The sequence below is a fragment of the Amblyomma americanum genome, chromosome 3 (genome assembly GCF_052857255.1).
Source record: "Amblyomma americanum isolate KBUSLIRL-KWMA chromosome 3, ASM5285725v1, whole genome shotgun sequence".
In the NCBI taxonomy this organism is placed as follows: Eukaryota; Metazoa; Arthropoda; class Arachnida; order Ixodida; family Ixodidae; genus Amblyomma; species Amblyomma americanum.
The window spans coordinates 140,955,415-140,971,909 of NC_135499.1; the positions used below are offsets into that span (position 1 = coordinate 140,955,415).

At 46.9% G+C, this 16,495-nt stretch overlaps 3 protein-coding genes across 3 annotated transcripts in view; 2 read left to right on the forward strand and 1 right to left on the reverse strand.

The window, feature by feature from the left end:
- The first annotated feature begins 420 nt into the window (after positions 1-420).
- Positions 421-12,046, forward strand: LOC144125038 (NADH-quinone oxidoreductase subunit B-like). Its single transcript, XM_077658078.1, has 5 exons — positions 421-505; positions 2,568-2,800; positions 5,479-5,658; positions 10,852-10,987; positions 11,865-12,046. Exons 1-5 carry the CDS (start codon positions 493-495, stop codon positions 11,960-11,962), a joined length of 660 nt encoding a protein of 219 aa, XP_077514204.1. The 5' UTR covers positions 421-492; the 3' UTR covers positions 11,963-12,046.
- Positions 12,047-12,730: 684 nt separating this feature from the next.
- On the reverse strand, positions 12,731-14,757 carry Bulli (regulator of MON1-CCZ1 complex protein bulli). The gene has a single exon (XM_077658076.1). The coding sequence runs from the start codon at positions 14,682-14,684 to the stop codon at positions 12,828-12,830; it is 1,857 nt and encodes a 618-aa protein (XP_077514202.1). The 5' UTR covers positions 14,685-14,757; the 3' UTR covers positions 12,731-12,827.
- Positions 14,758-14,872: 115 nt separating this feature from the next.
- Set2 (SET domain containing 2) overlaps positions 14,873-16,495 on the forward strand; it is a 120,329-nt gene continuing 118,706 nt past the window's right edge. The window contains 2 exon segments of the mRNA XM_077656818.1: positions 14,873-15,012; positions 15,128-15,280. Coding sequence (XP_077512944.1) covers positions 15,255-15,280 — 26 coding nt within the window. The 5' untranslated portion in view covers positions 14,873-15,012; positions 15,128-15,254.

Below are 16,495 nucleotides of genomic sequence, written 5' to 3' on the forward strand. Positions count from 1 at the left end.
TGCTTAAGTGTGCTAAGTACACTTTAACACAGTTGCGGTTACATGAAAACCATAACAATCTCACAACGGCATAGCAAAAGTTTCTGTAGAGAGCGCTCATGAGCGCTCAAAAGCCTCATAGGTATCCCTAAAGCTTTTTTTTTTTTCTTTAGAAAAGCTCATGAAGGGACTTTAGGTATCCTAAATTACCCAAATAGCCCAAAATCATCCTCCAAAAGCACAGCACAGCCGCCGCTAGCCGGCTACGTTGGAGGCACCCGGAAGAAACGCAAAAAATAAGTCGCCGCTCGTATATTCGTGAGATATGACTGAAATATCTACAAAATATATTTGAAGAATCATTTTTAATAATTATTTTTTTTCACATTAAACTATTTCGGTTTCGTTTTTTAGTATATATATATATCTTTAAATGTCGTTAGAAATCCGACCTAATCCAATCCGTTTGCATGTTGACTTTCGGTTGCTGAAGGGTATCTTCGTTCTCCGAGGATGGGTAGCCAAGGTAAATGCGGAGTCATTTGCTTTTGCTCTATCCGACAATAATTGTTCGAAATTTAACATTGGCGATGCAGCAGAAAGCTTGTCCCGATGCACAATATGTTCACGAAAAAATTGATACGCCATCGTTACTTTGGTGTCAGTGTGGAGTACTAGAATGCACATGCCGAGTTACGGCGGAAGCGTAGCAACATAACATGACGATCGTCGCCCGAGTTGCGGCAGAAAGCGTAGTAACGTAGCTTGAAAATTGTCGCGGACATGTGTCCTGCTGACGTATGTGTACTGAGGCATTGTACTTACCCTAATTTCAGTGTGTGCATTCATTGCGCCCGGTGGAGTTTGCGCACTGAGCGACTTACTTGGACGGTTTGCTGCATGTAGAACGAAGGTTCGACCATTGTACTGTTTAAAGCTCGAATCGCGGCAAACAGTTCAGCTGCTTGCGTCAGGTTGAACAGAGTGGTCATTACGAAGTCCCGATTTCTGGTGAGCCATCGTACTCGACTGTCCTAAAAGTAACGGCTCATCTTTCAAACTCTCCACTCCGTAGTTCCGACTGTCGCACATGCATTTTACTGTATCCAAACACAATATGCCGGCTTGAAGTAGACGATAAGCGTCGGTCATTTCCGTGACGCTCAGAAGCGGGTCATTTGATCTTTTTGTGCCTCTCGTGTGCGCATATGTTCACTCAACATTCTTGTGTGCTGTTGGAAGCTTTAAGCTCTGGTCCTGACTATACGAGCACATTTCACGTTTACCTGAAAACATGTTTATTTGAGTTTGCAGCTGTAAGTCGGCACACGTGTAACTTTCATTCCAGCCTTGTGTGCACTGTTCCTTGCATAACCAGAATGAACGTGAACCTACAGGCCACTTTTTCTACCTCCTTGCATGTGATCATGTCATTCCACTTCATTACCTGACAGTACCATTAATTCAACATAAATTATAGTGTGTTTGCAAGCGCAAAGAACTGCCTACAAAAAGCGTGTGCTTCCTGTTCGATATTCGTCTGCAGGTATTAGGCTGCAGGCCCAGCATATCTTCTGAAAAACTGAGAGCCATGTTACTTTGGCTGAGTTTTTTTTATTTTGCTCATTCGCGTCCTTGAAAAACTCTCCACTGCACACATGTAAAAAAAGCGGGATCTTAATGACAAAGTTGACATTCTGGCCAGGTGAATGCATGCGAAGGTGCTGTAAGCGCAGATGATGTAGAGGTAGTTCATGTGCAACAAGTAGCATTGTTGCACCCATAGTTGGTATCGCAATCATGGATTGTTGTGGTGCACACGCTCTCCATTGAAGGTCGCAAACCAAGTTGAACCAAGTGCTGAACATGCATTTTTAAGTTGTCCAGAGTTTAACGAATGCTCTTTTTGTAATCATCTAGTCATGCTCATTTGCTTGTTGTTTTATAGCAGCAACTTTTGGACACACTAGCAGTGGGATGCCAACAATGGTGTTAGGCCACCAAGTTTGTTACGAGCCAGGATTTTGCTACATTTACTTTTTCTTTAACCTTAACACAAGCAGTGAAGATCATCATTACCTCTGTTCAACAACTACCACCAGCAAGGCAATGATGGGGCATGTAGTCCTGTCTAACATGCTTTCAAGTTATAGCGAGCTGTGTATCACAGCTGAATATTTACACTGCAGGCTTACAGAATATGCACCAAGTTCAACATGAGCTTGTGGTTCTGAATGTGGAAACAACACTATTTTTTGGTTTTACGGTTTTATGGGGTTAAACGTCCCCCCAATACCTGTGTATTGCCAAAGAAACAATAAAGAAAAAAAGCGACTCAGGCTAAGGGGATATCATAGGGGAGGACTGCGCATAATTTCGACCACCTGGGGTTCTTTAACGTGCACTGACATCGCACAATACATGGGCCTCTAGCATTTCGCCTCCATCGAAACGTGACTGCCGCAGTCAGGGTCGAACCCACGTCTTTTGGGTCAGCAGTCGAGCACTGTTACCACTGAGCCACTGCAGCGGCTTGAAAACTGTGCAATTGAATGCCCATATTTTCTGATGAATGCTTTGAACTGCAGCCATCTGGGGGCCGGGCCGCATGGCGACTTCAGTCCTTCACCGCATTCTTGGGCCACAGTGTCGTAGTGTGGCAGTGACACAGCAGCTGCGCTCCACTGCCTCAAAGACCTCTGAACCGGCCCCTACAGATACCAGTCAGGTGCCCTGGAGGCCCTACTCACCCTTCAAGCCAACAAATGCAGTGGAGTTTGCACTTGCTCGAGCCGATGACATCCTCGCTTGGGGCAGGAAGGTAACTGGCATACACTGACAAATTTTACGCGTAGTTTTATGGCAGGCAGATTTTGTCTGCACATTTTTTTTGGTTTTATTCCATACATTTTGAGGAGTGAATTTAAATGAAGGTTGAATGAAATTTGAAGTAAAACTCAATTTTTTCTTTCCCCACAGCTGTCAAGGTCATACTAGAGAAAGTGGAGAGTTAGTGTTGCACTAGGTATCTGTTAAATATAAGTATAACACTTCTTATTTTCATATTTCAAAAACACCTAAATGATGTCAGATATGAAATATTACCTAAAAAATTGTGCACTTATGTAGATAATTTTTTTTCACTGGCTGCCTTGATCTGTTTGATGGCTGAAGTGGAGTATGGCTTTGATTAGAAAATTTATCATATTTCAGTGTTTAATTCAAAAGAAATATAGCTGTACAGTAGCATAGACGTGCGGCAGATAAACAGTTTGGTATGGTTTATATTTTCTGAAGTATGGTGGAGAGGAAAGGTAATGGAGTTAGAGGAAAAACAAGGGGCTGAAACTGGTCGAGTTAGTTCTGAATTGTAGCTTTTTAGCAGCTGAAAGGGCATGACTACACAGGAAGAAAACGTGTAACAACTGCCTCGTGTTTTTGTTTTGTGTGGTTTTCCCCTTTTGGTTGCTACAGAAACTGTGGAGTTGGAAAGTTGTGAATGAGAACATTTATGATATCATGAAATTTTGTACTGAAGATCTAGAATAGGCAGATTAGATCGAGATTTCAGATTATAGATGCCAGTGTAACAGCTGTAGTCAAAGCAGGAACGATGGTTTATGATTGTGCGCAGATTTAAAGGGGCACTAAATGTTTTTTTTTGCACTGCCGATTATGCTGGCTCACATGATTCTCCATGCATCCCAGGGACCAGTGCAGAAAAGAATTACAGAAATTGGAGGTTGCGAAGGAAAGTTACTCCACTTAAAAAATTCAAAACAAAAAGATGCAATGAAATCGCGTTTTACTCGCCCAGAGCCAAGGTTGAGTACTACCAATCAGAGCCACGCCTTGCACCCAGCTTGCATACCATTGTTGAGTGCACAGGACAGCCCACAGCCACATATTTTGATGCCGTTGCTGTTCTGAGTACACACGCCTTTGATGAGTCAGGTGCGACTAAAGGAGCACAGCAGGGCTTCCCGTACCTACTTATGGTCCCTTTGGCTTTCAGGTTGGAAAGCTACCACCAATCTGCCCCCTCTTCCCCCTCCATCCCCTGTTTTGGAATGGTGTATGCCGACTGGTTTCTTTTTTTTTTCTTTTAATATTTTCCTGGTATCGACACCTTAGAACAGCAGCGTCCCGCTCGGCGATAGTTTGAAGTGAAATGGAGAGCATTGCCTCTGGCACTATTTTTATTAGTTTTTATTCACTTATAGTGCTTATTTTTAGATTCTTTCTATTAGAAAAGCTTACAATAATCAGACGCATTGCGATTCATTTCCTAAATATGCAATAATCAAGTTTTAACTCGACCGCCAATCGACCAAACATGCAGCGCCCAATTTGAGTGCTATGTCATGTCCGTTGCCAAAAACCGCTGCTGCGTTTCAACACCATTGGTCTGAATTCAGCATTTCTGGAACAGAATCAAATATTAAATATTACGATTTCAGCAGTGACATCATTGGGTGTTAAGGCTTGACGATGCAGCATGCTGTGCATGCAAAGAATAAAAACCACATGCCTTAGTCATGTTGTTTGAGAGTAGTGACTGATGTGTGTTCAAAATGACGCGTGCATTTTCTAGGTCCGGCCGAACAAGTGTTAATTGCCTAAAAGATTTACAAAGGGAGAAGATGGTTTTTCATTTAGAGTTGTTAGTGACTGATGTACTGTGGTCAGACAAGGAAAGGTTGCGAGTTACGTTAAAGGAGTGTAGACATGTAATTTTGATGGCATGTTTTCTTCTCTACAATGATGCGGAGGAGTGTACTACGCATGAATCACTATGTGTCATTCACCCACGACTGCTAAGTAATTTATATAATCGAATCTTTCTATCGTGCTCTTTTGATTTCAGTTTCAACTGCTGAACGATGACTGTGACGTCAAAGTGCGCTTATAGGTAATGCGAGGCCTGAAAAAACCACAATATAATCGCTGCTTCTACATCCGTTGCCATTCCGGCTCTTGTGGCAGGCTGGCTTTAGCATTTTACTGATTTAAAACACCGAAGCAGTGATAATATCACTGTTTTTTCATGTCTTGTGTGACGTATAAGCACACTTCGACGTCACAGTCATCGTTCAAGCTGTTGAAAGTGAAACCGAAATAGCACAAGAAAAATTCGGTCACAGACTATTTAACAGTCGCAGGAGAATACCACGTGGTAATCTATGTAAATAATGTCTTACACTTCATTACAAAGAGGAAAAAACGTACGCAAAAGTCGGTGTCTGTACTCCTTTAATGTGTGTATGAGGGATCGCAGTATGTAACTGAGCCGAAGGTAACAAGTTAGTTGACAAGAAAGCCTATAATGGAAAGAGAACAGTGTTAATTGTGATAGTCACTAACTACTTTTATCCAAGATTCAGTAGGTTACTATGTAATGCATCAGTACTGTTATAAATGGAGGCTGCAGCTGTGATGGTTCGTATTGCATGCAGAAACAGGTGGAACCAGTCAATTTTGTTCTAATGTTCCATGCAGACATCGCTCTGGCCTCTTACCTTTGGCCTAGCCTGCTGTGCTGTGGAGATGATGCACATTGCAGCGCCACGCTACGATATGGACCGTTATGGTGTTGTGTTCCGTGCAAGTCCTCGTCAAGCCGACGTCATCATTGTAGCCGGGACAGTTACGAACAAGATGGCACCAGCATTAAGAAAGGTAGTGTATGCACTGGCAACCTTTTCAGGTTTAATCAGTTTGGTGAGGTCATTATTAATCACCAGTTTCTGCAACTTACTTACACAGAAATGCACAGTACTATAGTGCGTCCTGTTTATGTGCTAGCTAGTATCTGCATATCGTGTAATGAGCAATATTAAGCATTTTCTTGCAGATTGTTTTTAATTCATGAAGCCCGGCGTTCAAAAGAACCAGTTAGACATTTTTTTTTTTCCTTTAAATTGATACATTTTAAAATGTTGATTGAATTTATTGACTGGCACAACCTGTATTTATTTGCAGAATAATAATAGTACAACTAGCACTATGTTCCACAAATTGTCTAGAGTGCATGAATGATATGCTGTGGAAGGTGCTGGAACCATTAATGAGTTGCCTAGGTGTTGAAATATCTCATTGTGCAAGCACTCCTGTATGTATGGTGGCTTACTTACTCATACCTCCAAAATCTACACCATTCCCAGCAGGCAGCTGCAAATGTCACCAGTGCACCCTGGGGTGCACCATTTGAGTGTAGGTGTGCAGGCAGGTGTGTGGAGTCTGTACAGGTGTCTTGTGTATGTCATGATAGCTCGCTTTGTGGTATTGTGGAATCACTATGATGATGGTTGACAGTGTATATCTATGAGCTTAAATGACAAGAAAAGGCCATTTGTTATCCAGTTATTAAAGAAAAAAGTTTGTTGCCTTTGTTTGATGACGTGGTCGGATGTACTGTCTCCCTGCGTAACCATTTATAGGGATGCTCTAAATTCCACCTTGCACTGCTGCAGCATGAACCAATATCCTGTAGCATCGTGGTTCAGAGATGGTTAATATAAAGTTATGCAGTGGAAGTATTACATTCTGTATTGCAAGTACAGTCGAGCGCACTTATAACGAACCTGACGGTCATGCATATTGCATTCATTGTATCCGACGCTTCTTGTAAGTGGACTCTCCCTAATACAGCCAGAATTGCTAAGTTCGCAAAAAGTGCCGTTAACTCCGTAAAAACTGCTTCATGCACATCTACTTTTTGAAAGTAGAACCTATCGCGGTGCTATGTGGGCTCTTCAGGGCGGTCATGTTCTCCTGGCCGAGACCCTTGCTGCCAAAAGTCTGCTTTCGGGGCTGAATATAACTAATCGTGGTTCAAGCATCCATGGCACCTGGTGTCAGGTCGGTCAACATTAATCAGATTCCTAGCAGTTGGGAGTGCTCGTACCTTGCGTACAACGGCTCATTCGGAGAACTCCTCTGTGATATTGTCTCTACGCGAACGTAGTCATCCGAGTCAACATCTGGCCAGCTTTGCATCAACGAGGGGTTGCCGCAGATCTGCTTGTGTCTGATCATGTCTGTTTCCGACAGCGTCATCTATCGGTCCTGGGCACATGCAGCGCTGAAAGCAGTGCAGCGCACATGTGCACACAATGTATCTGCTGCTCCGTCTGCTATCTGGCGCTGTCCATACAATGTAGCAGCACAATACCATAGCATGGCCAGCAAAGCATTCAAGCTTCTCAAATTGCTGCCGTTACCTGATCAACGACCATGCGCAGTAACTTTGCTTCCACATCGAATGCTTTGACTAGCCGGTGCACAGCTAGGCACTGATTCACCTTGTAGGCGATCGGCACGTGTTTGACCGGCGGTTACCTAGTTTCAATGTCGCCGTTTTATTTTCTTTTCTTTCCGGAGTGGTGTCACAGGGGCTGAGAGATGCTCCTCAGTCTCTGCGCTAGCTGGAAGTGTGAGTTTTCCAACTTCGGGGCAGAGTTTACGACACCTCCTTTGTCACCATAACAAAGTTGTGCAGCCACAGATGTCCATTGTATCTGAGACAAGTTGCCATTTGTGGAAATATGGCGGGGGGACACCCCCCCCGCACTCCCACGGATGCAGCGTTTCCGCTCGCTAACCGCGGAGGGGTTCGTGCTCGAGGGACAAAGGGAAGGGACGAAAAAGCGTTAACACTCATTTTATTACACTTGCAATTAACGCACAGAGTGGGCCAGCTAGCTACAAAACATCAACGAGGCATTCCTCAAAAATAGAAGGCTACATAAGAAGGACTTCCGACTTACCGACTGGGGCAGGGACATGACTTCGGAGGTATCGGTGGCGAACGTTTGTATGCGCCGATAATGGCGGCCGGGTTTTCCTGTGGGCGCTGCATTCTTGGGGCAAAGCCATTCCCGAGCATTTGCTGGGGAAGGTGACGAGAGCACGCGTTTGCTGCGCTCGCTTCGCTGCCTGGAACCAGAAGTCCAGCGCAAGGCACGACGGATCTCCGTGCGCCTGCCACGGAAGGTGACGAGAGTGTGCGGCTGCAACCGCTCACGATGCTGGCCGATCCCGAAGAGACCCTCTCCGGTTCCGCACAATTCCGCGTAACCTACGAGGTGGCGCTCCCGTTGCTGTTTCCGCTTCCCTCTTGAGGGAGACTTCCCTCCTGAGGGAGACTTCCCTCCTCGCCCAGCCGGTGCTGTCCTGACACCCGGCGATGGAGATGGTCGGCCGCGTCGAAACGGAGGGGGGAACAGGTTTTCCACATCCCTCCCTCCTTAAATGTCGGCCTACGGTTGAACTTGTCCATAGATGCCATCGATGAAGGGGCCACGAGCGTGGCGGTGATGACTGCAAGACAGCTCGTACAGGTGGGGTGCCGGGGTCATCCGATGAGCAGCAAGGTCACCAGGTACCCGTCCTTGTCCCGCGGCAGGCATCCAAAATTAGCGTGCCGGGAGGGTGTTGTTTGCACTGACGCGCCTTTGTTGGAAGATAGGGGGGTGCTGGCCCCCCGCTCTCGTCGCCGCTGCAAACTGTTCGCCAGAGACTCCGCAGCTCGATGACTCACGGCCGCAAGGCAGCAGGCAGGGACCCATAGAGTGGACAGCAGGCCGGGGCAGCTTCTCACAAACTCTGCATATCGCTCCTATGATCCTTCCAAAAGTTTGAATCGAAGGCAATGGAGACCGCGCAAACTGACCATTTGGTAAAATGCGGAGCAATGCGAGTGCCACACAATTCTATCCGGCACCGCCCAAACGCTTGGTTCATTTGAATACAGCTGGCTCTCTTCGGTCGAAGCACATTTGCAGTTCGCTTTCCGGCATGGAGCTTACTTGAACTGCATTAGCGCCTCTGGTTCCGCGAAATTATCAATTCGCTTCACATTCATAAAAAAAATACGAAGTTCGTTTGAACAAAGTAAGCTTTTTATAGTTGAGCGAGACTTCTCGGCTCTAGTGAGTGTCATATAAAACAAGCAAACCCGTCCGTGCGTGCTTGTGCCACGGTAAGGCTATGTCCTCCCAGAAGTGACAGGCAGTCCCCTAAGAGCCTTAGGCCTACTCGCTCTGACACTTGCCGGTGCCAACAAACGGCCAAGGACAATAGCTAGAACACAACGCCACGAGGAGATGCGTTTCTGCCAAGGTGACCCTACTCGCTCGCTGCTATACCAGCAACTTTGGAGCGAAACGATGCCCACCGCTTCCCGCAGTGTTGCAGCGCCCCGGTGTTTATCGTGCAATCACGGCTGCAATGCAAATCAGCTGATTACGGCACCCAGCTCCCAGAGCCAAAGAGACAGAACAGAGAATATTTATAACTACTATGTACAAGAAAAATCGGGCCACCCTTCAGGCTTCCGCATTCACTCGCTTCTGGCTTGCTGTTCTCCGTGGATGGCTCGGTCTGGCTCTACATGTGCGGACCTCGTAGGTTCACCTTCTAAGGGTGTATCAATGAAGCGTTCATCAAAAGCGTAGCATCCACGGCAATTCTTTCATGCTGCTATTACGCTCATCTCGCTGTCAAGAAAGCATCTTAGCCTTGCTAGCAACTCCGAATTCGGGTCAGGCCTAATGCTGTCCCAAATCTGGGCGGGCATTGCGCGAACCGAACTGACTGTTTTCCCTCGTCCCAAGAGCTTGCCACACATTGGGCTGCCATTGTGGAAATATGGGGGGAAGACAAAGCGTTAACACTCATATGCTATTTATTACACTTGCAATTAATACACAGAGCGGGCCAGCTAGCTACAAAACATCGAGGAATTACTTGGAAATAGAAGGCTATGTAAGAAAGACTTCCGACTTACCGGCTGGGGCAGGAGCGTGACTTAGGAAGTATCGGCGGCGAACATTTGTATGCGCCGGCAATGGCGGCCGGGTTTTCCCGTGCGCGCCTCATTCTGGGGGCAAAGCCATCCCCGAGCATATGCTAGGGAAGGTGACGAGAGCGCGCGTTTGCTGCACTCACTTTGCTGCCTGGAATCAAAAGTCCAGTTGCAGGGCACGACGGATCTCCGTGCGCCAGCTGCGGAAGGTGACGAGAGCGTGCGGCTGCAACCACTCACGATGCTAGCCGGATCTTGAAGAGACCCTCTCCAGTTCCGCAGAATTCCGCGCAACCTACGAGGTGGCGCTCCCGTCGCTGTTTCTGCTTCCCCCATGAGGGAGATTTCCCTCTTCGCCCAACCGGTGCTCTCCTGACACGATGCTGAAGATGGGCCGCGTCGAAATGGAGGGGGAAACAGGTTCTCCACACATTTCCCTAATGCATGTTCTGATGGTAGCACCAAAAATTTAAATAATAAACGAGCGAGCGTTCTTCATATTTACGGCCGTTATAAGTAGGGTTGACTGTACGTTAAGAGTAGTAAAAATTTTCTCCATTAAAGGCACCCTGAAATGATTTTGATGGTCATATTCTAATGCAACATATCTCATTCTGTAGAGGTACTCTTAGTGACTATTCTAGTCAAATTGCAATCTGCATGGACTCTATAAGCAAAAGCATTTCATGGTCCCTTTAAGTGGCAGTATTTCACATGGAATTTGCTACTGACGTCTGCGCAGCCTCAGTTCTGAATTTAATGCACACATTTTTGGCTGCAGCCACCCTCGGGCAGATGACAGGTCATAATAACAAGCACAATGAAGCTGTATTTATGCGCATTTTCCTAATTGCACCATTTTTTTTCATTGTTAAATCTAGAAAAGGACCATTTTCATGGTGCTTTAAAATTGCTCATAATTAAAGGAGGTGATCCCCTCATAAGGAGGAAGCGTGGTGGCAAATATTTTTTGCAGTGTTTATTTGTTTACTGCAGTACCTCAGTGGTAGATTGATGGACATTTCGCAGTGTGGTTTCTTTCTTAATGGTTGTCGTTGCTGCAGGTGTATGACCAGATGATGGAGCCTCGGTGGGTTATCTCCATGGGAAGCTGTGCCAATGGTGGTGGCTACTACCACTATTCCTATTCGGTAGTCCGTGGCTGCGACCGCATCATCCCCGTTGACATCTATGTGCCAGGTAAAACTGTACCGACCGGCTTCCCATTGGTGCCCACCTTGCTTAAAGTGCCCTTAACGGGTGGAAGGTAGCTGTGCAGTGCTCGTCAGCAACTCAAGTCCATGCTCTTCCAAGATGGTAGCCAAAGCTGCAATGCTAGTGTGCTAATAATGCTTTGGTTCCTGGCAATTTGCAGAGCACTCTGTAGAGTAGAACACAGAGCTGAACCTGTACTACTTGATTTTCAATACGTCAGCTGTGTGCAATTTTTTTTTTTTTTTTGGTGGGGACCAGTGCACAATGCTCAGGAGCACTGAATGTGCCACTCAGGAGAAAAAAAAAATGATTTTTTTGGTTTTGCAAGCTGTTCATTCCATTTTTGTACGTGGAATATTCTTAATTTACCTTTTATTCTATTGTTTCTCCCTATTGCTGCAATTAAAACTAGCTGCAGCTTGCGATGCCCACTTCCCTAACACTAAAACAGTTATATCAGGACTCGCACCTTTCCACATCTCTTAGCACAATAAAGTTGAAAAAAAAAAAGAGCTTTAACAGCATGCCAGAAGCTTAGCAAGCTGTCAAGATGCATTGCATGCTACCCAGTATATCCCGTGTGGTCATTTAGACAATATCTCTTACTAATTCCGTGGTTTATTTGTCCCTATTTGAGATTTTCCTGGCTCTCCCGTTTTTTCTTTCATGTTCACTGGGCATCCTCTGGAACCCTTCACTGTGGGAACACTCTTATTTTATGTAGCTTGTTTCTGTAGGTGTTCATTTTGATGCTTCGATAGTGCTACATCTTAAGCAGTTCACTGGACTTTTTACGAAGTCTATGGCACAAGTGTCATGGACGAAGTTGAATATTGCTCACACCGCAGTTCTTCCCTTTCAGGCTGTCCCCCGACAGCAGAGGCCCTCATGTATGGTATCCTGCAGCTGCAAAGGAAGATCAAGCGCATGAACATGGCCCAGATGTGGTACCGGAAGTAGTCTTTGCATTGTTTGCAGTAGGGAATTAAGTCTGCCCATTCTTTTTTCCCTCCTAGATGTTGTAATAAAGTTGTGTAAAGTTCTGCTTGCCTTTTTCACATGGGTTTCTGAAGTGTTGCGTCTACTTTTCCATTTGTTTTACCTAATCTACTGGAAGCAGCGAGGGTCATCATTTTAATGCAAATATTGCTACATCTACAGTGGACCACGTAGTTTTCATTGATGGGTACAGGCACCTTGGAGTGATTAAAACGGAAGTTAACAGTGCTTTTCTGCATGGGGTGTTATGGCCTTTCTACAAAGTGTCTCACAGAATCGATTTTTTTCTTGAAGCTGTTTCTGTGTGCTAGTTAACAGCTGTAGTGTTGAGTGTTAAAGAGGAATAAAAAAGTTTCATCAGCTTTTCAAAGGTGCACTGTACCTCTTCCTAAACTGTAAAGTCAATTTTGCAGTACTGCTAATCCACCTAATGGCTAAGCATCCAGTTTTCAAAGCACAGAAAGCGGCCGCACTTTGTTCCTGTTGTCAGTGTGGTTCCCATATGCAATGAAGTGCTAACAAAATTTTGGTTGTGGTAAATTTGGAACCAGTGTTGCCTTTAGTTGGACAAAGTGCATTGCGAAGGAATGATTCAACAACCGGAGAAGAGGTTCCTTGGAAGCAGCATGTGTTGTACGTAATGTGTTCAGTGGCAACCTCTGCACACATGGAAAAACTGGCGTTATGAATGAGCTGGGCTGTGCTACAAAACTTGGCAACACAAGCAGATTATTCTAGCACTCTGTTCATTTTATTCTGCAATGGACACCAGTCCTGACCATTGCTTTGAAAGTCAACTTGGCAACTGCATACTAGTTGCTCAGGCTCACACTCCACCATATAAAGTTTCAAAATGTTTGACATACTGCTCACAGTGCTCTCCCTTGGCAAACTCTGGCACACCCCTTAGGGTCTCGTTACGGTGCTCAAAGAACTTGAAAACTGCAAAAAATATTGCAGGGTCTTCACTGGTTCGTGCAGCCTCCAGAAATTTGCGGGCCGAAATGGAGTCCGAAGTGCCCAGGTTTTGTACAAACCGGATAGCGCTGAGCACCCTCTTCTGCGATAGAAGCACTTCCACAATTTCCTCATTGGCTGTACCAAGCCTCTTGAGCATGTCAAGAGCTAGCTGTGTTGCTGGCGGGTACACTGCATGCAGGGACAGGAGGAGGCATGCCAGTGGTTTAGAATCTGTTAGCACATGGTACTGCAGGAACTGATGTAACTGATGGAACCGTCGGTTATGAACAAGTACATTGATGAGGAGCTCGTTGTGGCAATAGGGAACTGGCAGCTGGTGCTGCACCAACGACCTGATGTACTCGACGAGGGTGGAGACAACAAAATGAAACCTGTCCTCGCACTCATCAGCGAATTTTGAGAAGACGTGAGCATACATATCCGAAGGGTCCACACAGCCTTCCTTGGCAGCAAGTTTGTCAAAGACATCTGCAATTTGGTCAAGGGGTAACTGGGAGTCCTTTTCCAACAGACGACAGCACACACCGAGCAGAACATCTTTGGAATTGGACCGCTGCAGGAGGAAATCAACCAGTTGGCGCTTGTCGTCAAAGTGTGCCAACAAGGGCTCCAGTCTCAGCGTGACATACCAAAGGCAACCTATCTTTGCGTCAATGACGATGTTCGGTTGGAAGACAACCCAGTTCGGTGAGTACAGCTCATAGCTGACCTCTTCTAACGAATTGTTTGGTGGCACAGACACCTTAAGCTTGAAGGGGCGGATGGGTGACGGGGGAACAACAGGTCTGTGATACGTAACAAAACCATCGCTGTACCCAGGCAGCTTTATGTCGAACAGCATTGACCGCTTAGATGCTTGATGGTGCACAATGACTAGGCTGTCCACTATGTTGACAGCAAAGCGCCCGCTAGTGTCTAGCTTCAAGATGTCCGTCTTTCTTGGCGGCGCTTCCTTCTGCAAGGTGTAAATGACGATCTCGGCCCCTGTGCTTCCGACTGAAGTTCTCGCTTGATGCCGGAGTACAACGATAACACACTTGCCGTACAGCACTGCTGTTGTAACGTCCCGCTCGAGCAGACACACTCTCGGAGGCTTGGGAATGATTGGAAGATCAACTTCGAACTTCGGGAGCCGCGTAGCGACACCGGGTTTAAACTGAAACGGATGCAAGATGTTGCCAAGCGGCCCAGACGACAGCACAAGCAACGATGTAGCTGGCTGATAAACAAACCAATTCACTTGCAGCGTGTAGGTCTTCAGAGCACGCAGCGTTCGTTTCTCCGAGCTGACCTGATACAACTCGATGCCGTGGTCCGTAACGAAGACAATTTCGTTCGCACAGGTCCAGGCTATGCCCAAGATGTTGGTGGCTTTTCCTTTGCAGCTCTGAGAATACTCCACAGTGTCGATCGTGCCAGAAAAGTTCACAAACTCGACAGACTTCTGGCTGCGCTGAATGGCAAGGACTTTCAAATCGGGAGAGAACTTGATCGAGACAACGTCCCCCTTGTCGTCCATTCTGAAGTCGGTAGATTTGTCGTCATCGGGACCCTTGACGACAACGCCCGTCGCTCCGCCCGACCGCACAACGAACACCTGCTGATTGGCATCGTCAAAGAAGACGTTCGCAATCTTACTGACAGGTTCGAACCTTATTGGATTTGATGATAGTTCAAGAAAGTAGTCTTTTTCGTCTGTCATTGCAGAAGACACCGCAACAGAGATGCAGGTAACCGCAGCGCCATTCGTGCCAGAATTATTCCAATACAAAAAGAAAGCACCGAAGAATGTCTCAAGTCAGAAGATCTACCACAAAAATAAAAATAAAGCAAGTGTATCAGTGGCGCATTCTTTGTTATTTTGTTCTTTCTATGAGTCGTTTTCACTAAAAGTGCTAGAGAGCTACGCACACACAAACACATGCTGCACACACACACACGCACGCTCTCACTCACCACACGCAAAGTGCAGGGGGCAACAGCGGCCGCGAGTTGTAAGTTGCCGATTGAAATAAGCATGAAATCAATAGGTAAGTGACATCTCTGATGACATTACTTTGTACGCCGCTGAATACGCAGTCTTTTTTCACTTTAAAGACCGCCGGAGAATGTGATCTACCCGAAATTCCCGTCTTGTGGTAGCAGACACGGCGATGTCGGCCAGGGCCCCGGGACTGCGAGGCTGAAGATAGGCGCCGAGTCGTCGCTACCGAGGACGGCTGCTTGCCATTTCGGCGTTGCGAGTGCTTGGAACACCGCCGGTACCGCCGTGATGTACGACCCAGAATCGCCAACGGGGTAAGCACCGAAAATCCAACACCGTTGGAGCTTTGTATTCTTTTTTATGTGTTTGTGTTTTATCTGGCGCTCTCCACCGCTGCTTCTCTCTCGGTGCTTCAAACATGGCCGCCGGGAGTTGATCATCCGCTGACCCCTGACAGTCGAAAAAGCGCCGTTTTACATTAGTGTAGACCCTTGGAATGATCTGAGCGGCCCGAGTGTGTCAGCATATGTTCAAGGATGCACATACACCCGACACTACGGCCGCAGGTGAGCGGCGAAATGCCGCGCCCCCGATCACAGAAGGGGAGGCCTCCTCAGCGGCACTCGAGGGGTATCGACGGAGTGCAGTTTTCCCGTGATTGCGGCTCCAAAGGCGTGGGGACACCGACAAGCAGGCTGCAGGCTTTGAACTGCACCTCAGGATTCGACGGTAGCCATCGCGATCGTTGATTTCAAGCTTGACGCCAACCGTACGCTGTGCGAGAGCGTTTGCCGAGGCTGCTGCTCGACCCCGGCGAAGCCATGTTTCGTGCTCGGCTCGACGATTTCAATGGCCGTAAGAGCAGCTGGCTCGCCTCGCTCGTCGCAAGAAGGAAGACTGTCCAGTCCCAGCTTGGTTCGGTTGGGCACGGCGCTGGTAAGGATAGTTTTGCAGGAATCTGTGTGCGGTTTCATAACTCATTTCTTTATTATAACATCAAGGCAGCTATCGTCGTGCCGTCTGCGCGGGCCGGACGCTCACGTTTGGGCGTCGGCGTGCGCCCCGGCAACTGCAGATTATTGAGCGATGTTTCTCACGGCCAGGAAAACGTCTCGCTGCTGCTGTATGTGCGATTTCAGCGATGATCGGATCGTTCTTACAGGCTGCCCGCGTCATACTAAGCCGCAGTCGCAGTGCGAGCTCCGTGCCAGTGTGGCTCGCGCCGTATTGTCTACGTGTATCTTTGAAGCGACCGAATTCGCTCACTTCGTCTTCAGCCCGCTGTTATCGCGCCATGATCGTGGTTGTGGCGTAGGCATATGTCATCGTTGCCTGTCGCAACACGACGCCTCGCTTGCTTCTGCGCCTTCTCCACTCATTTCTCATCGAGGCCAGTTCAGAACACACGCACATTTTTTTCTTTTTTTGCGCGCCTTGCCTTCTTTTGGTCGCTGCTTCTGCGATGATGCTCCGATATGTTTTTGTTTCTTTGCGAGATTCAGAGCAGCTTAGTTCACCCAACAAGTCAT